The sequence below is a fragment of the Mycteria americana genome, chromosome 19, assembly GCF_035582795.1.
Source record: "Mycteria americana isolate JAX WOST 10 ecotype Jacksonville Zoo and Gardens chromosome 19, USCA_MyAme_1.0, whole genome shotgun sequence".
Taxonomy (NCBI): domain Eukaryota; kingdom Metazoa; phylum Chordata; class Aves; order Ciconiiformes; family Ciconiidae; genus Mycteria; species Mycteria americana.
The window spans coordinates 4,887,900-4,909,143 of NC_134383.1; the positions used below are offsets into that span (position 1 = coordinate 4,887,900).

Below are 21,244 nucleotides of genomic sequence, written 5' to 3' on the forward strand. Positions count from 1 at the left end.
ACTGGGTGTTGTACAGAGAAAACTTACATTCTCACTGATTAGGTTTTACAGCCTTTTTTTTTTTTTTAAGAGGAACCTTGAAGAAGAAAGGTTGATCTATAGCTTTTGCAAGACTATCTAAATTTTTATACGCAGTTTTAATATCTTTCTCATTGTGCTGCATATTTACAAGTACTTAGCAAATCAGCAGGATTGTTGATTCAACAGGCATGTGAAAGATGGGACAGGGTCCATCCCATGGAGGTATGACCCACCTGAGGAGTTATAAAATTATTTATAGAAACTGGTCAGGTAGAAGTTGAGATAAAAGTACTAAGGACTTGTTAATTGCATGCTTCAACAATTCCAGAAATAAATACTGAGTTAAAGATGAACCGACCAGGGGTTGCAGCTTGTCCTTCTGCCCATTTCTGTGATTCACCATACAAGCCCAGTGTCTGCAAGGATCAAAAGGCTTCATTTGGCAAAGTTATTAAGCATGCACCTGGCTTCAAACTGATTCACTGATGAACTAGCTCAGTGAGACTATTCTTTTCTCATAGACATGAGGCATTTACTATTTCAGGCTTCTGGAAACAACCCAACAAATAAAGTGTTTCATCAAGGAATAAACCCACAAGCATAAAGATGGCCTCCACAACTCAGTACCAAACAACTCCTTCTATTTGCCATTATTAGAGTTTCCCAGTTTCTTTGGAAGGGGAAGCCACAGTTTTATTCTTGTTGCTCCATGGTGAATGACTCCTTTTACCTGTGGTAGAAACACAATATGCTCATGGATAGGTGCTGGGGAACCAAAGAAAGTCTAAGTATTAACTTCATTCAGGTTAGGGGCTCACATTCTGTGGATGGAACTTCCAAAAGCAAGACTGCTTGTTTGCTGTATTTTCTGGATTTCATTCTGGTAGGCGACACTTTTGAATCTTCCCACTTCCCCAGTTTAGCTGCAGAGAGAAGAGGAAAAGGTAGCTCCTAAGAGAAGATCAAATGTAATTCTTGTACTTCTGCAGTATGCACCATGTCATTTACGACTCCAGTACTTCAGGCACAATGGGAAGATATTAACAACCATTTTCTTCTTTACTTAGTTTTAGTTTTTTAGTTCTGGAAATAAAAGTTTTCCATTTTGACTATAAATTTAAAAAATTCTTCTTTACTTCAGGCTTTTATTCCTCCCCTAGGAGCACAACTAACACGATATTCTCTCCTCTCATGCTTGAGAACAAGATCATAGAAACATCTACTTCAGGCTACCTACCCAGGAACTTTGGAGTGACAATGCTGTGATCTTTCAGCAGTGGTGTAAAAACAGCTTCTTGGGAATCTTCATGTCCTGTGAGGGATAAAAGCACAGTATTAAAACCAGACACTTTCAACAGAACATTTCCTGGAGGTAGAACTGGGACTATCAGGAAGAAATCTCTGTCCTACACGGAGGCAGGAAGTGCCTCCTCTAGTGACTTCCACTAGACCATTTTCAAAAGCAGCCTTAATTTCAGTGCCAAATTTCTGGTATCTTAGCTCTGTCTTCAGTAAGTGTTCAACGTCATTAGGTCCTATTGTCTCTGAGTGGAGGTAAGGATGCTTAGAGGCTCAGGCTGGGAATCCAGAATGAAAATCCTCTTTAGCTTTCAACCTTCACCTGTGTGGGGGTATTTCTTTAGCTACAAAGGAAAATAAAATCATCTCCAATACAGAGATTTGCAAATTTACATACGTGTGACTTTGAGTAGCACACAAATCTCTCTCTCACTCAGGAGCTGCGACGCATAGTGGTCCTGGTTCTGGAGCAAATTCTTCACCTGGCCATTCTCATCTGCCAATTCAATTTCACCTGCAACACACAGAAGTCTAGGTCAGGAAGCTACTAAGAGCTACGGCAAGTAAACTCAAGACATGTCTCAGCTATACAAAGGTAATCCACATCTGAAAAACAGCCCAAAGTCTGGGTGCATTTTAGTTGAGTACTATGATTCAGGACCATCTCAAAATAGCTACCTGCTTCTCATCCTAGCGATCAGTCAGCCAAGCTACATCGATGCGTATGTTTTTAGTCAAGGCAAAAACTAGGTCGTACACCTTGGTGCAAACCTCTTTTGCTGTGGGATAAGCTGGCTTGTAATACACTGCACTTGCTATGGTCTAGGAGAATTCAATGGATAGCCATTATGGTTATGTTCATCAGTGGCAACTTGATAGGCTTAATTAACATGACTGTATCCAAGGACTGAGTGTGAAAATCTGCAAAGAATCTGCCAGTAGATCTGGGTTGTCAGCACATTTCACTGTGTTGGCATAGTAATGAAATCCCCATTGGACATTTTATTCAGATGGACATTTTTGTTAGATCTTTCCTTCTAACGGCATTTAAAAGCACTGTATCTAGCTGTGTATGTGTACGAGGCAAGGATTAACCAGATAATGAGCACAGCCAAGGGCAGCCTCAGTAACTGCAACAAACATTGTCAGGAACATTACCTAACTTTGTTAACACACTGGGAGGCTTGATGACTGTTTCTCACTGGAAGACATAATCAGCAGAAACCACCCAGCTCATTTCAGAACTCAGAGCCACACACAGACATAAACCAAAGAGGTTCCTTTTCAGGGAACTCAACCATACCTTCCTTCTCACAGCCACAGCAGCGTTTGATGCTCTCCAAGAGAAGCTGAACTTTACACTGAATGTTGAAAAAGGCCTTTTCATTTTCTGTTGAGAGAGGCATAAGTCAAAGCAACCAAAGAAAAAACAACAGCCCTGTGACCCTTCTCCAAATTCCAAATTAAGTGACCCTGCACTTGATCACCCTTATCAACAATCTCAGGGAAATGGCACCCTTCCAAATGTGAGGGGACTTCACAGCTACTCCAGACAGCACTGGACTTCCAGAAGATTCCATAGACCACTAGAAAAAAAAAGCTATCAACAGTAAATACTTCAGAAGTAGAACAAAAACAATGGTTGCACCACTCCTCTTTTTATTTGTTCTTTCCTTTCCAAGAAACTATTAACAGAGCATGAAAAGAAACGCTGTGTGAAACTCTGGTCTTTTCATTGATATTCTCTAGTTTTGTGGGAAAAAAAGACCCAAAACATTTTGAAACGCAAAAATGCTTACTTATAACTAAAGTGTACTTGTTAAGAAAACCACAGTGAGGGAAAAGGAAAACTTCTAGCAGAATTCCATACACATATCTCTGTTTTGATCTCAAACAAAAAACCTGTTTTCACTGGAAAACTGTTACAATTAAAAATTTGACAAATTTTATTTACTACTGCCTTCCACCCTGCCTTTTACAAATATAACCTGGAACCACAAGTCACAGGGGTAACTTTACCACCTGTCCGGGTACCATGTTTCCCTGTGGATACTAGAGACAGCAATCACTGAAGACGCTTACCTCCATGTAGTACTGTTATAAACATATCTGCTGATAACCTAAAAAAGAAAGCAATGAGGAGAGCAAGGATGTTTTTTTCACTACTATATTCTAGAACAAGCAATCACAGAGAGTGACCTACAGGTGTTTTGTAGCATCTACCTGTAGGTATATGTTTTGTTTCCTAAAATCCTCCCATTTTTCTGAAAGTCACTTCAAAGTGTCAGTAAGTACCTAAATTCTCCCAAGGTGAAGTTGTAAAGGAACTGAAACAAACCTTTTGTTTTTGGGAGCAAGCTCAGAAACTGTGGAACCACCAAAATGAGCAGATGAGGGCAAAAGACCTTGCAGTTCCCCTGGATCCACCAGAGACACCAGTTAGTGGAAGCAAAACAGAGTGTCTGTCTTGGCTCCTGGGCACTGCAGTCTCACGCTCTTAATATGCACTATGGTTATGCAAAGGCAGAAGAAGTAAACACAGATTTGTGTCTAGGAACCAGGAAGGAGTGGTTCACAAACCTCTTCACAATTCAGTAAATATTGCAATGAGAAGAGAATAGGCTTTGCTGGTGGAAACAGTTGGCTGAAGCCTACCTGTGGGGGTTGCCAAGGTACTGTGCTGGCTCACAGTCAAGAAATTTTACGTTGCTGCACTTCACCTGGAGCTAAGGAATATTGCACAGAAAGAGATGTTCTGGAGCAGGTGTTCTGATTCCACTCCTGTTCCACAGAAGCAAAGCCCACTTCACAGCCAGGCTCTCTTGGCATCACACAGACAGGCCAAAAGAATAAGAATGGTAGGAAGGATATTTTCAGTTTAAAGATCAGGCTCCCAGAGCACTGGACACCGGCAGCTACAGCGATCCCTGCAGTCACCACTACAAGGAATAGTTTAAGTGTACTCTTTGCTCAAAAATCACATCTCTAGAGACCTTCAAAGGTCTCCACCAGCAGACCTTACTGAGATCAACATGAGTATATTGAAAACACGCACAGGCAATGTAGAGATGCTAGGCAAGGTTTAGAAGTATGGCTCTAAACTGTACCTGAAAATCCCTCACAAATATCCTTCACATCAGAGATCATAAAGGCTATACAGAATGCATTGATAAGTAGGGGCTCTTATGCCACCTGTGGCCTCACATGTTTTCTGCTTTACTGACTTAACAATGAAAACTATAAAATTAGTAAACAATGTCAAGAACCTCAGCTTCCTTCTCAAGCCTACAAGTTATTGATAATCCAAAGCAAGTGTGAAAGTATTTCACCCAGGTTAAGCAAACAGAATATGGATTATTCATTACATATTTGACCAAGTACATCTCTAACTAAACACATATCTATTCTGATACTTCAGGTACTGCAGCTCTGTCCGCAGACACACACGCTCTCCCATAATCCACCTTTAGCCATTGCCAAGGATAAGCCAGGTTCCTCACGGAAATGAGCTGGTGACTATTTTACTTTGCAGAAGATGAAATAGTTCTGCCTCTTCAATCCTCTGAGCAATGCAGCTCCTCTTTATTTCCAGCAGCAGAGCTTCATCCCTCTTTGTGGCCCAGCAGCTCAGAAGGGGGCTGAGCTCCCCACGCTTGTTTGATGTTTGCTGTCTGTTACAGAAATTCAAAACAAGCACAGTGCAAATTCAGTGGACAGCATCAAGGGACTGCTATACCACCACTACGGCAGCCTAGTCCAATGGGCAAAACACCAGGACAGGATCTACTGCCAGCACTATACACTGACTCAGTGACTCTAGAGTATGTGGCAAGCTGCATAGTGCACACTGATAGCATATTCAAGCCTTTGCAAAGCTCGCTGTATGTGAATTTCAAAATAATGCAAATGATCCACCCCTAATTACACCAAAACCACACCATTAATTATTTCAAACTCTAAGCAACACAGTCTAAAAATTCAGCAACAGCTTGAGGCAAACGTTCAGTTCAGAAGACATCCTGCTTATTTTAACTCTTTGTTTATTTACTGCTATAAACCAGTGTACATGAAGTCAACCAGCCGCCTTATTCTCTTGCTGGTAAATTGTTCCCCAAGATCACAGATCTTGGCTGTATTACAACATTTTCCCCAGAAACCTTTTGTGATGAACAGAAAAGCTCTAACAAATGAATTCATAAGAAACAAAAATCCTCTCTTTGTATAAGTACCTGCTGAGAGAAAGAAGGAAACAAGTCTACTCATGTGAATTAGTCAAGCACTTTAGTCTGCTTATTGATGTTCCGGTGACTTCTTTTTAATGACTGCAGCTCAAGAGCAGACATTTGTGTGTGTGTTTTACTAAGGCACCAAGGATGAGAGATAACTTTTCTCCCCCCATTTTGTAATCTTATATCCTATCCACTATAGGTAAACAGAAACTGCAATACAGACTAAGATTTGTCACCTGAATTAACAAGGTCTGAAGGTTGCTGCAGATTCACCAAAGCTTGCTCGATCTCACACAGAGTCTCGGCAAGGGGGGAAGCTGCTCTCAGGCCCCCCACCTCCAACTCAGTCAGGTAAGCCAACTGGAGTTCTAAACCTGAAGAAAACAAGGGGGCACTTTTAAGCCTAAAGGAAGACGAGGCTCTTCATGACTGGATGACTGCAACATACATGCTGCCACAAGGAAATACTGTATTGAGCAGAGAGAACACCTACCCAGAGGCTGTGAGGATCACAGAACTGATGGTATAGAATTTTCCTGACCTCCCCATATTAGCATTTAATTAGTATAATGACACCTAGTCTCTTGTGGTCGCTTAATATATAGGTGTAAAGGGTCTGTGGGGACAAAAGTTCCCTGACTTCCCTCTTACAGAGAAATAGAGGAGGCAGAAGTGGCTTTCCCAAACTGGAGAAATTTCAGTTGTAAAAAAATAGCATAAATGGGAAAAAGTAACTATACATTTGCTCTGTTAGCAAACATACATACCCTCTCTTAACCTAGACTTCACTGAATCAGCCTTCTACTGTGATCTCTGAAAAGTACCCATGGCACCCACGACTAAGTCACTGCCCTTACCAAGTTCCTCATATCCAGGGAAGCTGAAAAAAGCATCTTTCCTACTGAAGAGCTCACTTTGCTGAGGCAGCTCATGATCCTGTGGGATAAAGAAGGCCCAAGAGTTAAAGAAACAGGCAAGTGGAAAAACTAGCAGAAAGGTGAGAGATGGCCTGGCAACAGACGCCTGCAACTCACCTGCCCTTCCGCTACTTCTGATTTACTTTCACTGGCCAGGCTGTCCAGTGAGGCTACAACTGCCACCGCATCCTGTCCTTGGACCTTCTGCTCCATCTCTTGTTTCACAGCTATGTTCTTGTACAGAGCATTCCCAAGCAGCATTTCCAGAGCTTTCATTAACTGTGTTGCCTCTTGCCACGGAGCACCTAATGAACCCGACAAGCAATTTAAATAGACTTCTACAGAACTGCATGAAGAACTGTAATTATCTCCAGAGCAAAACCAAGAGCAGGAACCTTTCTTTGGAAATTCCACAAGATGGCTCCAATGCTGGCTTCATGCTGTAACATTTCCAAATAACTCTGCGCTTACCCATTCCTAAGCTGGCAGACCTGTCTTCTCATTGAACTCACATGAAGACAGGCTGTCAGCTCTTACAGAACTACAACACTGGAAGACATGATCTTGTGGGATCTCTTCTCGTGTGTATGAGCCATGCCTTCTTTTAATCGCTCCACTGATGCCACCCTTACACTCTGCTTCTCTCTTGCTCTGCACTCTGGTTCTCTCACCTGCTTGGAAGTTGTTGCTACAGTGTTCATCACATTGTTCAACACCCACTGCTGCCCAGCTGCTGTCTGCAGGTTTATGCCCACAAATCCTTTGCCTGGCAAAGACTTTCAGGCCTTCAGAGTCCGGTGCTTGCACCATGTCCTGTTTACAGAAAGCAGCAGTATTATACTCTGCAAGCCTCACAATCCACCCATTCCACATTCTGCCTCTCATATCAAAACAGAGATTAGCGTAACTATTTTATGACAAAATAAGGTACTGAAAGGAGTAAGACCTATCCCTCCAGAAACTGCCACTTCAGGGGAACCATTTATCTTACAAATTTCACAGTTCCAAGACTCCCTTCCCTCAATTGTTTCTTCACACTGACCCTGAGACTTTGAATCTGCTGGCTGATTCCATTGTAAAACACCAACACATCCATCCTGTGCTTTGCCAGCTGAGATGCCAGGTGCAAATTCTGATCTTCCAGCTTATCATACAGGGTGCGAACGCTGAAATCCTCCAGAACCCTCAGCGCAAACCGCTCTTCTGAAACACAAGGTAAGTCTCATGCTTAACCACTGGCCACAAGTCTATTCTAATTTATTTTCCAGAAGGGGCACTGCCTGTCCATAGGAGGCAACAGCATTGTGTGTACTGTGAAGAAGGAAAACGGGTAAGGCAAGAGATGTAAGAGAAGGTCTCGTTCCTTAGTGAAGGGGAGGATGACAGAGTGTTACTATCAACTCCTAACTTGTCCAGTAAACTGTCAGGGTGCTACTTCTCTGTAAGCTGTTCTCAGCATCACTAGACAGTGCCATCTGGTGGGCTCTGGACTTGCTGTACCCTGTGAATATCCTGAAATTCCCAAGATGAGGTCATCCCCAGAAGGCAAACAAGGCCCATGAGTCATGTGCCTTCAGAGAATAGAATGACCAACAGGAGAACCCAAGGAAATATTTTTAAAGTTCTTTATTTTCTTCACTAGTCATTTGAACCCGCTGTTGTTTTAAAGGACTTTTCAGGGCTGGCCACTTGCCCTCCTAACTCAGAAAACATTAACCCATTCCAATGACAGGAGGTTACACTCCCCAGCTGAAGAGATCAAATGAACCTAGAATGAAAGTGTGTGTGGTGTGCCTGTGCGTGTGTGTAAATGTGCGCAAACATGCGAGTGCATAGCAGCCAAAGCGCCTGTGTGGCCTCACGTGTGTGTGCAAATTTCTGGGTGAGTAGGTATCAAAACATCATACTAGAGAGTTATCAGAAGACAACAGAACGGGGAGTACGTGGGAAGAAGCCAACGGAAGAACACCTGGGGTTGGCACAGCACTTCACCTGCATTATGCGCAGCTCCTTTCTCTCCAAAGCCAGCATCTTCTCCAGAACCATGAGGACCAACCGTCTGATAGAACTGAAGGCTAGAGGGAATGACAGAAGAGGGTGAGGAGCATCTCATTCTTCTCAGTAAAATCAGATACTGCAGTATCACCAGCCTAGTTCAAGCAGGATAGGTTTCTTGTCTAGATTGTGAAGTCAAAACATGCAGGGGAAGCCGAGGCCAGGTAATTCGGGCAATAATACTCTGTGCAGAAGACACAACAGGGCTCTTGCACACTACACTGGAGGAGAGCTGGAATACTGCTGGGAAATACCTGGGCAATACCAAGAAACTCCCTGTGCAGCTAGAAACTCAGTGTACTGTAAAGCTGGCAAGAAGTACAGCATCAGGGACTGAGAGAGTCAGTAATTGCAATATGACATGCTTTTGTACTACCAAGGTCTGAGCTCCTGATACCTACCATGCAAAGATGGTTTACCTGTCTTTAAGGAGGATGTACTCTGGTGGGATGTGTGGCTCACCCAGGCTCCTCCATCGTGGCTTCCAGCTCATCAGGGGGCTAATGATGGGGACAGCAGGCTGGAGCACTATAGCCAGGGTTGTCAGCACCACAATTAGGAAGCCCAGAACAAAGAGGACCGCTGGGGAAGCCAAGAAGGATAGCAAGAAGTGAGAAACACAGGAAGCAGTGTGTATCAATAGCACAGTCTCCCTTTTACACTTTACTAAACACTCTCCCTCCCACACAAACCCAACATTTAGCAACTTTCGTATTCATTACACGAGCTTCTGCTTCTCCCCTTGCTGATCTGGTGCATGCAGGCAAGGAGGCAAAATGTTTTCAGCACTGGTAGCTGAAGGCGACAGAACCAAGGATCATGCTTGCAAGCCACAATTTCTATGGCTTTACTGTCCTCTCACTGATGGACAAGGGACTGGTATGTGCACAGAACTTATACAGAGGTATGGCTTTGAGGAAAGACCTTAACTGCTCTTGTGTTTAGCCTTTAGTGAACTTTTCAAACGATGCATTTAATTTTAGTTTAGTTTGTCACAGAAATGCACTGGCACCTCCTGCTTTCAAGCCAAGGAAAACAAAGCCCTCAATTAGTTGAATTCTTCAAGCAGGGTGTGGGGAGAAACACAACTGCTCCTTCCCTTTCTTCCCCCTTCAGCTCCTACACAGGCAGGTTCTTGGCTAGAGAGCAGTGATCTTTGGGAAGGGAAGGTCCACAGGACAAAGGGGATTAAAGCTGACAAAGCCAGTGGTTTGACAGTATTTTAAAAAAAAAAAAAAGAGATTGTTTAAACACACCCAAATAGGTACAAGAAAGGTCATGGCTAAGCATCAAGGTAGGTATCACAGTGCTTTGCCTGTACCTGTGACAGCAGCCCAGTTAGGAGCCAAGTTCAGATCCTGTTGCTTCAAAACCCCATGTCTGGCCAGCTGGAACAGTGAAGAGGGCTGGAAGGACACACCTCTGGGGTCACAACCTACATTTGCTTCATTCACAGTCACAATCAGGAAGTGTTCCTGAATGGTCCTATCCCTGAAAACATACGTCCCAGACTCCAGGAAAACATGGGCAAACCTAAAATGGAGAAATAAGGAAGGCACTAGTTGATCCCAACTTCCTTTAGCCTCCAGCTGTGTTGATGGTTAAATATGTGGACTTAAATACACCAAACTTTGGCATTTTCACATACTGCTCGCTGCCAAGGACCTACTGATTCTGTGAGAGACTCACTCTCGAGTCCTGCCCGTAACACAAGCACTATTAATCGCACCAGATATTACCAGGAGATGTTGAGGTGAGTCTCCTGGATGAGGTGGTCTAGCCTTCGGAAGGGTCCAAAATCCCAGCTTGGGTTGCTGTTATATAGATGCTGCTTCTGATAAACAGGGTAATGGCTGGATGCACGATCTGGGAATAGTTCAGCACAGTGTCAGCAACTCTGACCCACTTCAGTTAGGATAGCTGACACTGGTCTGGCAAAGAACTACGTAACTGCATTTCTTGTATACGGCCATGCAGCATCAACTCATTGAACTGAAGTATGCATTACTGCCCAAAGACTTACGCTTTCTAACAGAGGAAAAATTTTATCTCTATTCTACAGAAATCCAGTCAAAAAGTAAAAACACCATGTAAGTCACAGGCAGAGCCTAGACTAAAGTTCTGGAATCCCCTGAATCAAGACAGACAGGGAGGTGAAGGAATGTGCTCATACATGCAGTACTACCAAATATGGAGTCATTGCTCTAAACAGGTCTAGACATATATCTGCAAAGAGCACACAGACCAAACAACACTCACTGTGGGAATTGATGCTAAGCTGGAAAAGGATTGTGTCTCCTGCTTCCAAACACACTACTGGGTTAGGAACAAGGGGCAAGGCATGGATATCTTTGGAGGAAATCCTCTGGACTCGACGACCTTTCTGCAGCAACTGATCTGATGAAAAATCTCCTGTCACAGGCAACAGAACAAAACAGAATTAATTTCGCAAAATGAGCAGCATGTGAAAACACCTAATCCTTGGCAACGAAGAACAATTTCTTTTGTATCTGTGGGCAATTACAGCTCACAAGGCCAAATTCTGCTCTCAGTCACACTACCATAAATGAGGAGCAACTGGAATCAGGAGCCAGCACACACTTGCCAACAGATCTGCCTCCAAATGGAGTTTCCTTCTAGTTCCTTGGAAGGCCAAAATCATCCTACAATCTTTATCTGACCCATTCCCAGGGAGCTAACTGTGCAGCCAGTACAGGTCCCCATTGTTTACTCCCAGATAGAACGAGATCTCTCCCTGCTTTGTAAATAGTTTGGAGTGTCTGACAATAAATTCCCTCTGTGCCAACTCGTTAGGAAATGAATAGCTTAGTCTGGCTGGAAATCAGGTTCACTCTCAGGGGCTCTCAAGCCTTACCCGTGAGAAACGCATCCAGAACATCTGTGCTGGAGACAATGAAACCTAGCACTCCACTGGGACTAAACAGAACCAAATGCACCCGCTGGCTTTTCTGCACATGTTCATCTGGGCCCAGAACGTTTGCCACTTCCTATTAAAAAGCAGAGGGGAACATTGGTCACTGATACAATCAGCCCTGGACTCAGACCCTGGTTTGTGATCAATCTTACCTTCAGCTGTGCAAGACTACTCTAGTGAGGCTTTTTCCCCACCATTCAGGAACCTTCATTTCTCAGTAATGCACCAACCTCCCTGCCTGATCAGTACTCAGAGTAACGAGACACACTGAGCCTCTCCTCTTTCTCTCTGCTCACAGCTTCATATCCTTCTGTAACCTCAGTCCCCAGGAGTCCCTTGACCTAACTGTGATCTATAAGGGCTATCTCCAGACTTGTATGCTGAGAAAGCAGTCCCCCACTCCATAATTACCCTCACTTCTCCTTCATTCATCCTCAGAAGCAGCTCTCTATTGATGCCAAATCCCAAGGAGATCCGTGGGGCTCTCAGCAAACATAGCTGGTCACAGAGCTCCTCAGCAGAGACATACTGCTTGCAGTGACATCTATAAAGCAGACAAAAGGGCCGATTACTTACGATCCCTGAGCAAAGAGCTACAACATACTGATGGTCAGGCTAGCCCCAGTATCTTACAATCTACGCAATGAGTAGGCCTACTCTACATCCATGGAAAACAGGATAGAGCAAACTCACAGGCCATCTCATCCAGTACTGTGTCTGCTATTCAGTGCATGCGAAGGGCCAAAATGTGATACCCTCTCTCTAACAGGCCTCTGTTGGTGTCTAATAGAGATCAACTTCAGTCCTGTAACAGAGCATTATGCATCCCTCCCTAAAGTTCTGCTTTAAGAAAATGGTTGAAAGCAACAGAGTATAATTTTAACACACTAGATGTCTGTGCAATCCATGTCAGGGGGAGATTTTGCAATACAGAAGTCCATTCACAATGAGAAAAAAGTAGTATCATAGGACAAGAACTAGCTTCAATGTTTTAGTCAGCATTAAAGGTGGTGGGGAAGGGAATGAGGATCAATTTCCTCAATTCTGGTCTAAATCTAAGAGAGCGATCATCCACTTTACGGGGGGCTCAGCTTGAGGTACATGGAAAAGGTCTACCTCAGAAAACATGAGCTCTGTGCACTCTCACCTTGTCACTCAGTGTTCATTTTGGTGTCTCCACCCAAGCATACAAAATCACTAGGTAATGTTGAAAACACAGGCATACTCTCCAGGCAGAGGTATGAGGCCAATGAATGAGGGCTGAAGGCCAGTATCTCCACAGAAAGGAACTCCAGCCAAGGAAAGTTTCTCAAAAACACCTCCCACAGCCCCACCCTGGAATGACCTCACGAGATCAGTAACAGCCAGTCAGAACCAATTGTGAACTGCTTCTTAATGAGAGGCTGGGCTAAGACTTACATGCCCAGCTCTGCATTAATCTCTCCACCTGCAGGCCCACAAGAAGGAGAGCAGTCATATCGCTCAGGAAAAACGCACTGGCGCGTAGATGCTAGACGGACCTCTCCAGGAGCACAGAGCTCATCCACCTGGAAGAATAATACTCATCCAATGTGCGAAACCAGACAAGCTCTAGCACTTCAACCAAGATGCAGCATCCCTAAAATTCTCTTCCTCCCCCACCCACACTGCTGACATTCAACGTAAAGGTAATCCAACAAGGGCCGTTAAAAGACAACTTGGAAAGCATGGAAGAAAGATCACAACAATTTCACTTCCCATCCAAATTCCTCAAGCAAGTCTGATGAAGACCTCCATAGTAACAATATGGAGGCTTAAATTCCTGCATCTGTCATCTATCCAAGACACTGCACTGCTCCCCATTGCCCTAGCATGGAAGTATCCTTTGCCTCCAGCCCTTATGAATTTAGCCTCACAAGATTCTGGTAAAGATGACAAGTGCCATTATCCATTATCCTACAAGGAGGGGTCAAGGGTCTCAAACAAAACAGCTAAAGGACCTGCTTGTGTCTGCAGCAGCCCAGAGAACTGAGCTCAGATTGCACACACACACACCCCCTAAGACAGAGCCTAAAGCACCGAATCACTCTCCCTCCTGCATGTCACACAACTTTGTTTTGAAGCCAAATTTTACCTGAGGTCGGCAGTCCTGATCGCTGTTGCTGTCAGGGTCTTTCTTGCCTCTTTCATCATAATAAATATAACCTGCCTGGCAGATACAGGAGGCATCTGACTGCTGGAAAGCCCGGTTCAGCCCATGGCAGGTACAGCTGGTAGCACCTTAGAGAAGAGGCTGGATTTAGAGTGGTAATCAGGGTAGGGAATACAGTTCATTAAAACTGTGCTCACCAAAAAGGAGCAGTTCCTGTGTTGAATACTCTTTGACCAAATCACACTGCTCATTTTAGTGACACTCCTGGAGTCTGCTGTCCCACTAGCACAGCTTTGAAAATTGAATCCTCCTTCTGGGTGGGACAGAGGAAGAGCAGCCAGGCATTGGTACCACACACATCATCATGTGGATCCCAGGGCTTGCGGTCCATCATGAAACCATGTGGGGGAATCCCATTTCTAGGCAATTTCATTCTTAGTCTTTCTCTTAACAGGGGTGAATGTTTCACTAACAAACAGCAACTCACCAGGCTGAGAGGAAGAAGAGCTGCCACAGGGGAAACAAGCAGCCTGAGCAGGAAGGTGATTGAAGGAGCCAGCAGGACAGGCCTGGCAATCCTCTATATGCTTTGCAAAGCTGCGGCTTCCATAGGTCCCTGGGGGACAGGGCAGAGGGGCAGACGCCAGGGGAGGGCAGTAATGGCCACTGGGGCAAGGCTTCTTGCGGTAACTCTTGCTGCCTAGAGAAAGTGGTGGCTATCTCAGACACAGACGCTGCTTAAGGACCCAAGCAAGTGCTAAGAGATAGGCAGAGATCACTTATTTATTCCAGTTATACATACCTATATGTATGTACAAACATACAAACAAATATATATATACACATACATGTGTATTTATATAAAGTTTACCAACATTCAACATTTTTCAATTTAATGTATTTATATTTAAATACAAATCTTTATTTCTTTGTCATGGCTATTTCACTGGACAAATTCAGTGGCAAGAGTGGGTAGGCATGATCTCCTCCATGCTATCCAGCAGGAGCTAACATGTCGGTGAACTTAACATAGGATCCCAGCCAACAGAGACTTTCAAATGCTTGTAAAGTTATTCCTTTTGCATCCTAAACCAGCAGGATCCAAGCAGCACTGGCTGTCACACAGCAAACTTTGAACCTCTACGTTCAACTCTTCTACTTCTGGCAATACGTTAACTCTGGGCCTGCCAGCTAAGCCACAAAATTAGAGAAAACAGGGCTCGCAAGGGCCTGAGAGGTCATTCCCTGAGAGACAGGACACCAATATCCAAACCACTCTTGACCCATTTCTCTGAACTCTCATAACAACCTACCACACCAAATGTTCCACAAACTAATGTGACAGCCCACACCAGGGATTTGTAACTGCAGAGGACTGAGAGCTTTGCCCACATAGAACTTAAAACTTTCTGGTTAAAATCTAAGCTGCTATTTCTTGCCCCACTCCTCCATGGCAGCTCCATTTACCTTGTGGGCAGATGAAGCCTGCTGGGCAGGGCTGACAGGGTGCCGTGATGAGAGAGTCACTACGATAGGTGCCTGCGTCGCAGATTCTGCAGTATTTCTCAAATGAATCCCTTGGACCAGGGAAGCTGAGGGCCATGTATCCTCCTTCACAAGGCAGTGGATGGGCACTGCCTGGGGGACAGTAGTAGGGAAACACACACCTGGAAGGCAAAACAAGGCAGGAAGAGAGAAGAAAATTCTCTGAAAATGTTTTGATTACTGGATTCAACAAACAGTGCAAACTAAGGGCAAAATTAAAAATGGTTCTCATCTGGTTCCAGGCTCAAGCTAACCAGTAGAAATCATAAGTCACCCTCTTCAGTCTCAGCAGTCACCAAATTCGTAACTATAATTACAAAGATACCTTTGCTTTTGCACAATGTACAAAGACTGTGGTTGAAGCATTAACTCAGGTTTTCTCACAGGCACGTTTCACAATATTCAGAGTTTTTAGAAACTTAAAGCTGGCTGCACCAAACGTGCTAGGTACTCACAGCTGCTCAGGGCTATTGTATGTCGACGATCCTTCAGGACAATAATACCCAGCAGGGCACACAGAAGGCACAGCTGTGTGAGCACCACAGTATAAGCCAGGCCTGCAAGGCTTTGGATTTACTGAACCTGGTGGAAAAAAGGGGAAATGGTGATCGATTATGTGACATTCCCAGAATAGGAGAGCATGTGTTGGGGAAGACAGTGAGCAAGGGGGCTTTATTAAGTGTGACTGTCCATAAACACTGCCCTTTTCCTATGGCTCACAAAAGGGCACAGACCTGCTGGGAACCAGTTTGCTATTTAGCATGAAATGCTAGCACCTGAATGCCTAGCCCTGGATGATGAAAGGTACCTGCTCCTTTTCTAGGCCCAGACCACTTCCTTTGGGAACCTCAGCTAAACAAGAACAGGAAGGGAGGGCAGAGAAACAGGAGATGGGAATTCAAAGGCCAAAGCCAGGAAAAGGCTTCAGGGTAATAAATCCACTTCTAAAGCCACTCCATCAGTGACTATTTCCTAGGAGGGCTGCTGCAAGAATGGGACTATAGTCACTGCTAAATGCTATGGCTGTGCCTGCTGTGCACTGTTCAGCTATCTAGACTCAGAAATGGCTGGAAATAAAGAAAACAAAGGAGCATGGTCACGTCACCTGCTGGGCATTCATAGCCAGGTTTACAAGGCACTCCTTGGGTGTTAGGCAGCCCTGTCTGTGCTGGATCTGGGCAATAGTATCCAGGTGAGCAGGGATCACACTCTTCCAATGATTTTGCACCAGGCTGGATCCTGGAAGTGCCAGCTGGACAAAGGAAAGTGTCCCCTCTACCAGGACACCAGTATCCAGGGGGGCACGGATAATCCTCAAACCTGGTCAGACCTGTTAGGAAGAGAAAGGAATGAAGAAAGGGAGGCATTCAGTGCCAGGAGGAGTTTTAGAGAAGGGCTCTTAGCTTGCTGTGAACGTGAATTACCTCTTCCTTTCCCTGTCTCATCTTAGGGAGTTTTGTAATCAGCTCTAGGGGTGGGAAAGTGTTGGCTTTGACATGACACTTACCTGATAAAGGGCAGTGATAGCCTGGAGGACATGGCTGGCAATCTGTCAGGCTCTGAGCTCCTGGGTGCTTGCGGTAAGTTTGCGGAGGGCATTTCTGAGGTGCCAGGAGACTGCTGTGGTTGCTGCCATTGCCTCCAAAGCAATAGTGTCCTGACGGACATGGATAGGCCTCTGAATCCCCTAACAAGCAGAAAGCAGGGCTTTAAGGAGTCATCTTTTCATTGTAACTGGAACACCTTTCTTCTGCGTCCCTCCTGGGTCCTTCCTAAACTATGGCACATATGTGTACAATCCACCTCAATCTGAGCCCCTCTTCTGACAGATGGCACACAGGGATATCTGGAGGCTGGTTGTGATCTCAGGCTCTCCTACATTTCCAATGTTTCTGGAACAGTATGTTATATTAACAGCGTTAAATGTCTCTTTTCTTGGCAGACACTAGAACTCATCACTAGACACAGTGTGTCCTACTGCAAGGACTGTGCCACAGTATCTGGTATCAAAGCTAGCCTCACCAGACTCAGGGATACATACAACTCCCTTGAAAAGCAACTCCCATTCCCTCCCCTCACTGTTTAACCCCGAGTTCCAACCTGCTTTGCACCAGTGGCCCGGTGGACAAGGTAGGCAGTCTTCTCTCTTCACGGCTCCTGGAACATCTCTAATAGTATTGGCAGGACATGGTATAGGTACCTCAGATCCCTCCAGGCAATAGAAACCTACAGAAATGGATGGGAAAGAGATGAAAGTAAAATATAAAAGCACTCCAATGGCAAAAATGACTCAGCAAGAGCCTCCTGTTGTTGGAGAATGAACATCTACACAGCTGCTGGGATGCTAAACCAACAGCCAAACCAACAGCCTTCAAACTCTTCTGGAGTAGCAGTCCAGCATCATAAATTCAAGGTGGCCTTTTTGGTCAGGCACACCTCTTCGTTGCAAAGATGTAAAAACAGAGGAAACCCATGGGCAGTAACAACTTCAAAGAAGGGATCACTATATTATACAAGGTAAGAGATGCTCTCCAGTTGGTTAGACGGAAGTCAATATTCTATACTTTAAATACTACCGAGATTCTCACTTACCTGCAGGACACAGCCCTGCACACACCTGACCCCACCGGCACCCAGACAGGAAGCGCCAGGAAAAGCCATGGCCCTGTGGAGTAGATTGAGAGCTCCCAGCAAGGCAGAAATATCCAGCAGCACACTTCCCCTCCAGCCGTCCACGCCTGGAGCAGAGAAGACAGTAAGAATTTATATACAACCTACTGCTAATCATTTGGTGCAGAAGAGGAGCAAGTATTGATGCAATGAACTTGTCTGCAACCAGAAGTAAGAACTTCTTACACTTATATGAGAGAGAAAACAGACCCATTTTTATCACGTATAAAAACCATGCAGATCACTAGAGTGAGCCAGGCACTCTTGAGTTAAAATTCCATGAACGTGGCAAATTGCTTTAGAGGAAATTGTGGATGACTTTCCACTGGGCTGGACTTTCTGGATTACTTCCATGTTTTCACAAATCTGCCTACTATCTCTTCTTTGTATCACGACGATGACATCAGACTGCTTTGAGATGCGTCCCAAAATTCACAGATCCAACACCTCTGTACCCAAAAGCTGTATCTAAGCTTCTATTTCTTTTCTTTGAATGAGAGAGATACAGTAGAGAAGCTGGGAGGAAATTAGCATCGACTTATCAGCAGAAAACAAGGATACTAAACTGCTCAAGACAAAGTGAAAAAATGCCAGATTGAAATGAATCGTAACCTGCAGTAGTGACCAGGTAAGCAAGGCAGGCATTCCTTCTCATTCCAGAGGCCAGTCATATTTGCAGGAGTAAAGGTGCCTTCAGGACACGTGAGAGGAACCCATGTGCCTGAAAGGGAGACCGCAGAGACAGTAAAAAACCCTAGGAAGACTGTTGTGATCTGACAAGACTCTAGAACTGTATCAGAGCATAACAAATGACTCCCAGAAAGCAAGGCGGCAACTATGCCACATTTGCCCATTGCCACCTCCTCATCACCTGGCCTACAGGAAGACACACATTAGGTTTGTACAACTCCGGGATCACAGTGAAGCACACATTTGAATCCTTGGCGTAGCTGGTATGCAAGTTTCAGTGTACCTGTAGGACAGTAAGAATGTGGTGGGCAGCGCTTGGGGTCTCCTGCCACCAGCTCCTGGCAGTAGAATCCTCTCTGGCATGGAATGCAGGACGCAGAGCCCCTGGCTGGCTGATACTCCCCAGCAGGGCACGGTGTTGGGTGGGCTGCCCCTGACCGGCAGAAGTGACCCTGGCAATGACAGAGAAGGAAGAGGATTGCATGGAGATGGTGGCAAAGATAGGGTCTGTGTAAAGGGTGAACCCCAGAATTACCAAAGCCTAGGGCAACATCCCCTGTGGATGTAATCAACATTTCAATCAGGTGTGTGTGACCCTTTGCCACTACCTCTTTCCCAGAGCTGAGACCCACCTCTTTTCACTGCCCAGCTGTCACTAAGCAGTACCTTAGGGCAGAGGAATGCTGTGGGGCTGACAGAGCTGAAGTTTGCTGGGCAGTAAAACCCCTCAGTACAAGGTCCTGTTGGAGAACTCAAACCAATGCTAGCACAGAAAGACCCAGGATAGCATGGCACACAGCTCTCTGGGGAGGTACCACCTGAGGAGGAAAGCAAAAGTCAAGGTCAATGAGAGAGAGAGGTGAAAGTACACCTACTACAGTCACAGCATCATCAGCGCTTATTTGAATTGATAACACATTGCCACCATTAGGCCTGGCTGAGCATACCAATACTGTTCAATGACCAAGGGGCACTCCCTCACCCCGGCTGCCACCAATGAAGTCCCCCATCACCGTGGACCACAGGAGAAGCCTGTGGTTGAAGTCACACTCACCTGTGGCATTGTTCAGGGTCCCAGCTGGGCAGGCAACTGGGAAATGAGTACCCTCTGGACAATAGTGCCCAAGTGGGCAGGGCCCACTGAGCGGGAACGCAGGTGTCCCATGCGGAATGGCATCAGTGGCTCCTCCTTCACAGTAGTACCCAGCTGAACACAGACCTACCATGGGATAACAGAGAGGGCAGCAATCGCCGGCCCATGGCACCGTGGTCAGTGAAGAGACACCTCCTCAAAGCCTCAGAAGTAGGCAGATAACTCAAGAGAAGAGAAGCCGAAGCCCATCCTTGTCCTGTTTTATCACTGCTGATACCCTGGGCCTTTGGTTTGCCTTCCCTCCTTCCTCCCCATCAATCTTTGGCCTCTATCACTGCCTTTCTTTACTTGTACTGACCTCATCTGGCATTTGTTTACCTTCTCACTTCTCTAACTGGTTCCCCATATTTTGTTTTCTGTGGAAAGAGTTCTGCCTCTCTTCTTTTCATGTGTCCAACCAGTAACAATTACTCTGTGTTTAAATGGGAGGGGAAGGATTTAGGACAGAAAGAAGAACACTAAAAAGGTTAAAAGCAAAGAAAGGAAAGTGGAAAAAACTAAGGGGGACAAGGAAAATAATGCAGTAACATAAAAGTAACATCCAAAACAAATGCTCAGTTAAAAGAATGAAACGGAGAAAAGAAATGACTGATAGGCACAGGCATAGGGTAGAAGAGTGCCCTCCAATAGCCTTTACTACCTCTGTTCACTGAGATATGCTTTCTACTTCCCCGCATCCTTCAGCCCTGAATCTCCAACCCCCCTGTTGTGGGTGGTCTGTTATTAAACCAAACTCACCATCAGGTTCCCAGTTAGCATCTCCTCTGCAGTACCTCCCCACTGGGCACAGCTTGCAGGCAGTGGGGGCCACTGCCCCCTCCAAGGTGTTCAGCGTCCCCTCAGGGCACGGCAGGGGGACCGCAGTCTGAACTGGGCAATAGTAACCTGTACATTGAGAGAGGTGAATGAGACACTGCTCAAATAAGAAAAGGGAAAGAGGTGGGAATGCTGGGTTTGCTCTAACTAATGGTAAATACCCCATCCCCTGGAGTGCTCTGGCTCAGCCAGAAAGAGTTGTGCGGGCATCCATCACACCTCTTCCCATTTCCTTGTTAGGGGGTTTGCCGCACACATGTATTGCTCACCTCTGGGGCAGCTGAGTGGCTTGACAGTGGCAGCATTGCTGCAGGCCATACCAGCTGGGCAAGGGAGGCAGACACTTGCCCCAGGCACAGGGCTGAATGTGCCAGGCTCACAGGGCAGTTCTAGCCCAGTGCCCATAGGACAGTAGAAGCCCCTGGGACATCTGTATCCATGAATCCCATCAGAAGGGCAGGGAGCAGAGTTTCCTTCCAGGCAAACATACCTGTAGAGAGAGAATTCAGACCTGAAACAATGAGCTCACAACCCTGTTCAGAGGCAATAGATGGGGGAGGCACTAATCAAGAACCAAGCACACTAAGAAACATCCCTTAAAAATGCAGTTTATTTTAGTTTTGCTAACAACTTATCCCCTGCATCTGTAGTTTAGTGCCCACCTGAAAATCCTGGTAAAAGGCACTAAGCTGACTGGAAAGCATTCTTGTTCTGGAGGGAAAGCCTTTGAAAACTAAAATTTTTTTACTTCAATAGCACAGGGTCCAAGCGTTCAGTTCCTGC

General features: G+C 45.3%; 3 protein-coding genes across 3 annotated transcripts in view; all 3 read right to left on the bottom strand.

Annotated features, from left to right (window-relative positions):
• LOC142418916 (uncharacterized protein CXorf65 homolog) lies at window positions 1-6,775 on the bottom strand. Its single transcript, XM_075521391.1, has 9 exons — window positions 6,584-6,775; window positions 6,407-6,485; window positions 5,786-5,923; window positions 3,403-3,440; window positions 2,624-2,710; window positions 1,718-1,834; window positions 1,259-1,333; window positions 840-944; window positions 1-751 (listed from the first exon to the last, which is right to left on the bottom strand). Exons 4-9 carry the CDS (start codon window positions 3,425-3,427, stop codon window positions 675-677), a joined length of 486 nt encoding a protein of 161 aa, XP_075377506.1. The 5' UTR covers window positions 3,428-3,440; window positions 5,786-5,923; window positions 6,407-6,485; window positions 6,584-6,775; the 3' UTR covers window positions 1-674.
• LOC142418818 (uncharacterized) lies at window positions 5,772-16,993 on the bottom strand. Its single transcript, XM_075521198.1, has 19 exons — window positions 16,640-16,993; window positions 16,238-16,462; window positions 15,588-15,714; window positions 15,055-15,254; window positions 14,075-14,287; window positions 13,570-13,715; window positions 12,876-13,003; window positions 11,868-12,000; window positions 11,397-11,529; window positions 10,781-10,933; window positions 10,261-10,387; window positions 9,843-10,054; window positions 8,941-9,103; window positions 8,459-8,541; window positions 7,509-7,669; window positions 7,138-7,279; window positions 6,584-6,771; window positions 6,374-6,485; window positions 5,772-5,923 (listed from the first exon to the last, which is right to left on the bottom strand). The coding sequence occupies exons 4-19, from the start codon at window positions 15,188-15,190 to the stop codon at window positions 5,772-5,774; spliced, it is 2,382 nt and encodes a 793-aa protein (XP_075377313.1). The 5' UTR covers window positions 15,191-15,254; window positions 15,588-15,714; window positions 16,238-16,462; window positions 16,640-16,993.
• Window positions 16,229-21,244, bottom strand: part of LOC142418819 (uncharacterized) — a 17,105-nt gene continuing 12,089 nt past the window's right edge. The window contains exons 14-16 of the mRNA XM_075521199.1: window positions 17,725-17,870; window positions 16,640-16,819; window positions 16,229-16,407 (exon numbers count right to left, since the gene is read on the bottom strand). Of these exons, the coding sequence (XP_075377314.1) occupies window positions 16,229-16,407; window positions 16,640-16,819; window positions 17,725-17,870 (505 nt within the window). The remainder of the gene's footprint in view (window positions 16,408-16,639; window positions 16,820-17,724; window positions 17,871-21,244) is intronic.

What these genes read in the sequence shown, in the direction of transcription:
- LOC142418916 (XM_075521391.1), bottom strand. Translation starts at nt 3,427, where the DNA reads ATGTTTATAACAGTACTACATGGAG. An exon ending in CTGTGGCTGTGAGAAGGAAG is followed by an intron (nt 1,835 to 2,623) that starts GTATGGTTGAGT and finishes TGTGTGTTGCAG; the next exon opens with GTGAAATTGAATTGGCAGAT. An exon ending in GGAAGTTCCATCCACAGAAT is followed by an intron (nt 752 to 839) that starts GTGAGCCCCTAA and finishes TTTCTACCACAG; the next exon opens with GTAAAAGGAGTCATTCACCA.
- LOC142418818 (XM_075521198.1), bottom strand. Translation starts at nt 15,190, where the DNA reads ATGGCCCTCAGCTTCCCTGGTCCAAGGGATTCATTTGAGAAATACTGC. An exon ending in CTCTTCTTCCTCTCAGCCTG is followed by an intron (nt 13,716 to 14,074) that starts GTGAGTTGCTGT and finishes CTCTTCTCTAAG; the next exon opens with GTGCTACCAGCTGTACCTGC. An exon ending in TCTGGATGCGTTTCTCACGG is followed by an intron (nt 10,934 to 11,396) that starts GTAAGGCTTGAG and finishes TGCCTGTGACAG; the next exon opens with GAGATTTTTCATCAGATCAG.